General features: G+C 45.2%; 1 protein-coding gene and 1 non-coding gene across 3 annotated transcripts in view; both read left to right on the top strand.

Annotated features, from left to right (window-relative positions):
* DKC1 (dyskerin pseudouridine synthase 1) overlaps nucleotides 1-6828 on the top strand; it is a 14702-nt gene extending 7874 nt beyond the window's left edge. Inside the window, exons 10-15 of one of the 2 annotated variants that reach the window (XR_002726651.1) lie at nucleotides 684-804; nucleotides 3031-3149; nucleotides 3807-3910; nucleotides 4348-4426; nucleotides 5336-5666; nucleotides 5953-6094. Coding sequence is in view for 1 of the 2 variants with exons in the window: in XM_023193637.2 (XP_023049405.1) it covers nucleotides 684-804; nucleotides 3031-3149; nucleotides 3807-3910; nucleotides 4348-4426; nucleotides 5336-5473; nucleotides 5953-6024 (633 nt within the window). In the remaining variant the exon portion in view is untranslated. Of the gene's footprint in view, nucleotides 1-683; nucleotides 805-3030; nucleotides 3150-3806; nucleotides 3911-4347; nucleotides 4427-5335; nucleotides 5667-5952 lie in introns of both variants that reach the window. The other variant, XM_023193637.2, reaches the window with a different exon arrangement.
* LOC111527407 lies at nucleotides 4148-4276 on the top strand. The gene has a single exon (XR_002726655.1). It is a non-coding gene; the product is annotated as a small nucleolar RNA SNORA56 (small nucleolar RNA).
* Nucleotides 6829-7138: the final 310 nt, after the last annotated feature.

Below are 7138 nucleotides of genomic sequence, written 5' to 3'. Positions count from 1 at the left end.
TTTTTAGTAGAGACAGGGTTTCACCGTGTTAGCCAGGATGGTCTCGATCTCCTCACCTCATGATCTGCCCGCCTCGGCCTCCCAAAGTGCTGGGATTACAGGCGTGAGCTACCGTGCCCTGCAATTGTTTTTTTGTTTTTTTGTTTTTTTTTTTTTTTGAGACGGAGCCTCACTCTGTCACTCAGGCTGGAGTACAATGGCGTGGTCTTGGGTCACTGCAATCTCTGGGTTCAAGAGATTCTCCTGCCTCAGCCTCCTGAGTAGCTGAGACGACAGGTGCACGCCACCACACCCGGCTAATTTTCTTTGTACTTTTAGTAGAGATGGGGTTTCAGTGTGTTGGCCAGGATGGTCTCGATCTCCTGACCTCGTGATCCGCCCGCCTCGGCCTCCCAAAGTGCTGGGATTACAGGCTTGAGCCACCGCGCCCGGCCGCGAAAACCTGAAAGTCTTCTTTACGACTTTTAAGTCGTGTGTGTAAAGTGCAGAGAGTGGTGCCTAGCACAGTGAGGTGGCTGTTGCTCTTCTGAGTCCCTTCATGCACCTTGCAGCTAGTGGGCTATCAGGGCCATCCCTGTTTCATGGTGTCAGACCCCCCCCCCTTGTTGTCCTCCTTTACTCTGGTGTGGGAGTGGGGTGGAAGGCAGCAGCTGGGCCCCTCACACATGGTGTCATCTCTGCAGGTAAATGCTATCTGCTATGGGGCCAAGATCATGCTTCCAGGTGTTCTTCGATATGAGGATGGCATTGAGGTCAATCAGGAGATTGTGGTTATCACCACCAAAGGAGAAGCAATCTGCATGGGTAAGAGGGGATGTTTATTTTTTAAATCGTAAATGTTTGTGGTTACATAGTAAGTGTATATATTTATGGAGTTCATGAGATGTTTTGACACAGGCATGCAATACATAATAATCACATCATGGAGAATGGGGCATCCATTTTAAGCATTTCTCCTTTGTGTTACTAACAATCCTATTTTACTGTTATTTATCTATCACCTTAGTTATTTTAAAATATACACTTAAGCTATTGATTATAGTCACCCTGTGACTGTAATCTATCAAATAGTAGGCTATCAAATAGTAGATCTTACTCGTCTTGTTCATTCATTTGATTTTTTGTTTTTGTTGTTGGTGTTTTGTTTTTGTTTTTGTTTTTTAAGAAGACAGAGTCTTGCTCTTTCGCCCAGGCTGGAGTGCAGTGACGTGACTTCGGCTCGCTGCAACCTCTGCTTCCCAGGTTCAAGCAATTCTCGTGACTCAGCCTTCCGAGTAGCTAGGATTACAGGTGCACACCATGACACCTGGCTAATTTTTTAAATTTTTAGTAGAAACGGGGTTTTGCCATGTTGGTCAGGCTGGTCTTAAACTCCTGACCTCAGGTGATCTGTCTTTTTTTTTTTTTTTTTTGTACCCATTAACCATCCCTACCTCCCTGCCAGCCTCCAACTACCCTCCCAGTCTCTGGTAACCATTCTTTTATTCTTCTCTGTCCATGAGTTCAATTGTTTCGATTCTTAGCTCCCACAAATAAGTGAGAACATGCAATGTTTGTCTTTCTATGCCTGACTGATTACACTTAACATGATCTTCAGTTCCATCCATGTTGTTGGAAATGACAGGATCTCATTTTTTTTAAGGCTGAATAGTATTCCATCGTGTATATGTACCACATTTTCTTTATCCATTTATCTGTTGATGGGCACCTTGGTTGCTTCCAAATCTTGGCTATTGTGATCTCTTTGATAACACTAACTTCCTTTCTTTGGGGTATATACCCAGCAGTGGGATTGCTGGATCCTATGGTAGCTCAGTTTAGTTTTTCGAGGAACCTCCTAACTGTTCTCCATAGTGGTTGTATTAATTTACATTCCCACCAACAATGTACAAAGGTTCCCTTTTCTCCACATCCTTTCCAGCATTTGTCATTGTCTGTCTTTTGGATATAAACCATTTTAACTGGAGTGAAATGATACTTCATTGTAGTTTTGATTTGCATTTCTCTGGTGATCAACATTGAGCACCTTTTCATATGCCTGTTTGCCATTTATTTATCTTCTTTTGAGAAGTGTCTATTCAAATATTTTGCCTGTTTTTTGATTGGATTATTAGGTTTTTTTCCTATAGCGCTGAGTTCGTTATATATTCTGGTTATAAATCCCTTGTCAGATGGGTAGTTTGCGGATATTTTGTCCCGTTCTTATGCATATGGATAGCTAGTTTTCCCAGCACCATTTATTGAAGAGACTGGTTTTTACCCAGTGTATGTTATTGGTACCTTTGTCAAAAATGAGTTCAATGTGGCTGTGTGGATTTGTTTCTGAGTTCCCTATTCTGTTCCATTGGTTTATGTGCCTGTTTTTATGCCAGTACCATACTATTGTGGTTACTGTAGCTCTATAGTATAATGTGAAGTGAGGTAATGTGATTCCTCTAGGTTTGTTCTTTTTGCTTAGGATCGCTTTGGCTATTTTGAGTCTTTTGTGGTTACATGTAAAGTACCGGTGTTTTTTAACTCGTGAAAGCTTAGCTACTGTTGGATTGTCTCTTAAGACTTTAAATGCTCTGCACCCTCTTAGTGAATGAACCTTAGAGCTATTCATTTAATGGGTCCAATTTGTACCAGAAGTAAGCATGTCATCAGGATTCCTTAGCTCTGTGAGCAGGCAGGCCAGCCATGGCCTATGGACAGCAGCAGAAAAGGAATCCTTAAAACTTCAAAGGTTCTGTGGCCGCAAAGGGAGTGTGCATGCCATTCCTATAGATGTCTGGAGCTGCAAGCCTGTTATGTGTATCATTAGGTGCTTTGGTTAGGTGTTTTTTAACTTGAGAAGTTTAACATCATTTCAGAGGCCTCCTTCTCATAATGGGGGATTTCTTCCATATGCATATCTTGAGCAAAGGAAACCCCAATTAAAGTAGTAGAGCTCAGAGTTTTAAAAGTGGCATACAACAGTAGAGTTGGGGCTCATCAATTATCTATTCTTTCCCCCTTCAAATAATTCTTTTCTTTATTCAATGCCTGTAGCTATTGCGTTAATGACCACAGCGGTCATCTCTACCTGCGATCATGGTATAGTAGCAAAGATCAAGAGAGTGATCATGGAGAGAGACACTTACCCTCGGAAGTGGGGTTTAGGTCCAAAGGTAAGTGGTACTGGGTTGCGTGCTCTGCCAGGTTCTTTTGTTTGGCATTGTTGAATACTTGGGCAGCTCTTGGTGTATTTCACCACCACAGCCTTGTATTGTGCTGGGCTCTGGATTGTCGATGAGTGGAAACAGGCCCTGTCTTGGGCCTTAGAGATTTCAGTCTAATGAGGGGAAACAGTTGGGCATTACTTACGTAATCACACAGTGGAATGGCAAATTTCATTCATGTTAGTGGCTACCAAGAAGTGCAGAGAGGTGGCTGTCACCTGGAGTGTCCACAGTGCTCAAGGAGTCTGGGCAAGAGATCATCTGTTAAGCCACACCAGTGTGAAGAGTGGATTAGGTGTTGATGAAGTGAAGAGGGGAGGGGAGAGTTCAGGGCAGTGGGAGGGAGCAAGCAGCATGTGCAAAGGCAAAAGAGTAGAGTGGCTGTGGTGGGGACATATGTCTGCAGAGCTCTCACTAATAAGCTTTGTGACCTTCAACAAATCCTGTGTGTGTTGGAGTTAGTGGGTGAATTCTGAATGCTCTGGAGAGGAGTTTGAGGCCCTGCTGAGAATACACCAGGGAGGAACCTTGTTCTATTCTTTGTAGTCACCATGCCCGTTTCCGCATTGACACCATTCTAATGTTGACACCTTGATGTTCCACCAGGCAAGTCAGAAGAAGCTGATGATCAAGCAGGGCCTTCTGGACAAGTACGGGAAGCCCACAGAGAGCACGCCTGCCACCTGGAAGCAGGAGTATGTTGACTACAGGTGAGGGCAGGATGTTTCAGAGCCAGGGGTGGGTAGAGATGGCACACATGCTGCCATTTGGATGCAGGAGTACGTAGACGACAGGTGAGGGACAGGTGAGCACGGAGGTTGTAGAGCCCAGGGGAGGGGGAGTCACTTGGTTTGGGGCAAACTTGCTAAATGCAGGACCACAGGAACCAGCCCTTCGGCTCCCATGAGGTCTTGGCTGCCCAGGCCAGTTAGGGGTGTGGGCCTGCACGGCAGACAGTTATCCCTTTCTAGTCTGGCTCGTGGGACTCTAGAGGGAGTCAGTCTGCAATAGTAAGTGGTGAGTTCTTCTGTCCAGCGTTAGTATTTTGATGGTGGCTTTAGACTTGCCAGATAACACTACATAACATCAGTACTGCCCTGGAAAGCCATTCAGTGAATTTGACCTATTGCTACCTCTTCTCTTTCAGTGAGACTGCCAAAAAAGAGGTGGTTGCTGAAGTGGTAAAAGCCCCGCAGGTAGTTGCCGAAGCAGCAAAAGCTGCGAAGGTGAGTGGCATGCTGTAATGTTTGGAGTGTGCTGAAGGAGATAATCCTAAGAGGCACTGGCATTCGTCTTACTTTGTGACTGTCTGCAGTCTAGCCATATACCCTGGCGTCAGAGGTGCAGTGCATACACAGGTAATGCTGCCTTGTACCCTGGGGTGCTTGTTTGGGCTCTGCAGGCTCCTCTGATTTGTATTCCCTGTCGTATCTGCTGGGAGGAGGAATGTGGGCTCAGGGATCAGATCGGCCTCGACTCCTACCTCAGCTATAGCAGCAACACAGGGATAGTATGGGTGCTGGTGTGTGTGTCATTCTGGCCCCCGCCCTGGGTCAAATGGTAGGACAGATGTGTTGAAATCAGAGGCCATGGCTGTTGGACACTCGAGGCCATACGAAATTCAGCAGAGAACAGAATTGCATCTTAACTCGGCACCACCCGGTGTTGAAAGAGTCAGTCAAGCATGGGGTGGCAAGTCCACCCCATGTTGCTGCTGGCATTAGCGCACAGAATGACAGGTCTGCACTCAGAAATGGGGGGCGGTACTGAGTATCCTGTACAGGCTGTGTGGGAGGAGCTTCTGACTTGTCAGATGTGAATTCCTGCTTTGCCTGCTTTCTGTGACTGCCTTGCAGTCGTGAAAGAAACAGCTTCTCTGGGCCTTTCCACCCCTAAGCCCCATGCTGCTGCTGTTCTGCTCCTCTCATGCCTGCCTCGAGGCTTCTTGGATTTGGGGGATGAGACTGTCTTCAAATCCTCAGTAAACGAAAGCCCTGTCTGGGTTTGTAGTCACAAAACGTCCTGTTGGATTCAGTTGGGATCTTTCTCGGTGCCTTACTACCTTTTGACTCACTGAACCTTTCTTGTCCATTATTGCCCACGATCTAACACTTAACCAATTGCTTTCATCTCAGCGGAAGCGAGAGAGTGAGAGTGAAAGTGACGAGACCCCTCCAGCAGCTCCTCAGTTGATCAAGAAGGAAAAGAAGAAGAGTAAGAAGGACAAGAAGGCCAAAGCTGGTCTGGAGAGTGGGGCCGAGCCTGGAGATGGGGTGTGTGGAGATATGTTCAGGTTCCTTGGGCTGGCTTAGTCCCTCCATGGGGAAAGAATTACCCAGGTGGTACCAGCTTTGTTACTCTTCTTGGAGGAGCTGTGGCCTGAGGGTGGCATGCGACTGAGTGCCTTTAGTGCTTCCCCATGTTCCTGGACTGCTTTTGCCCTTCCTGTGGAATGGACAGATAGAGGTACCGGCATCTACCACTTATACTTAGAGCTCTATTGATGGTGGGTGGAGAGGATGTGTAGGATGGTGATCTGAATGTTTCTGCTTCCAAAAGTAGACCACTAGGGTGTCACTGAAAGGTTCGCAGAACTTTGTGTCACATGTAGTATTTAACCCAAAATATCCTTATAGGTCCTGAAAAAAGACTTGCTTGACTGTGGATCTTTACCAGATTTCCTTCTGGGAGAGTGATAGCTTTGTTAGTGGATCCCACGGTATCTATAAGCTTTCATTCTCTTTCTTTCTAGGACAGTGATACCACCAAGAAGAAGAAGAAGAAGAAGAAGAAAGCAAAAGAGGTAGAATTGGTTTCTGAGTAGTGAAGGCCACTTGAGGCATTGTGTCCAGCTGGAGGAGAAACTAAAGCCTTATTGAGAAAACATGTTATAGATCCTTTTGTTGCTGAGAGAGTGGAACATAGGTCCTAGACAGGGTGAAGAGTTCTGGCACATTTTAGCTGCTACTTTGAGACCTCGGTGATGTTACCTGGTGTGGTCATCCCATCTTGTCCTGTTTTAAGGATATGGGTGATGAAAGAGGCAGAGTTTATCCCAATGACTTCTCGGTTTGAGCTGGGAAGCCTCACCTTCAGACCCAGTAACGCTGTCAGCAGCCGTCTGCTAGTGGTTGTCTTAACATCATAGTGCTAGTTGGCATTTTTTTTATCCCCTCTGTTTATAAGGTTTGTAAAACAAAACAAAACAAAAAACTAAGTCTGCTCAGTGAAATGGTGTAGAACCCTAAATAAGTGATAGAAGAGTGTCACTGAATTTTGTCTCTGAATTCAGTATAACTGAGTTTTGTCCATGCTGGTGTCTGACGGGCCTGGTAGTTTTCCATCTTGTTCTGGCCTAGAGGTCAGTCCTTTGCACTTCCTCAAAGCTTCTGTACAGTATTCACCTAAATCCATCTGACTGCTTGTTCCTGTGCTGTCTTGTTTTAGGCCTCGTTAACTTTTAAAGAATGAAATTGTTCATTGCTGGGAGAAGAATGTTGTAATTTTTACTTATTAAAGTCAATCTGCTAAGTTTTTTATGTATTCTTGTTGGTGATCTCATGCTAGCAGAGCAAAAATTGTAAAATATTTTGATTAAAAATCTAGGGACCTTTATGTCCTATTTGAAGTGTGATGCTTTTATGTTTTCTGGTTTTTACATTTTCGTTCTGTATCTTACACAGTTCACCTTGGGCCCTGTCATCTGATGTGAGTACTCAGAGGCAGTGATTACCATAAAACCAGTGATCTGTAGAAGAACAGAGGAGAGGGTTGATGTATTTATACATAGTGGGCCTGGCAGGAGGGAGGCAGGGTGAGTCGGGAGAAGGAAGCTGAAAGTTAGGGACATTCAGGAATCTGAAGGCCTTGGTGACAGATTAGTGGAAGAAAGGTCCAGGGTTGCTTCCCATTTTGTATTAAGAACCAAGAAAGAGGCC

The sequence above is a fragment of the Piliocolobus tephrosceles genome, chromosome 12 (genome assembly GCF_002776525.5).
Source record: "Piliocolobus tephrosceles isolate RC106 chromosome 12, ASM277652v3, whole genome shotgun sequence".
In the NCBI taxonomy this organism is placed as follows: Eukaryota; Metazoa; Chordata; class Mammalia; order Primates; family Cercopithecidae; genus Piliocolobus; species Piliocolobus tephrosceles.
This window is presented reverse-complemented; position numbering and strand designations above follow the sequence as displayed.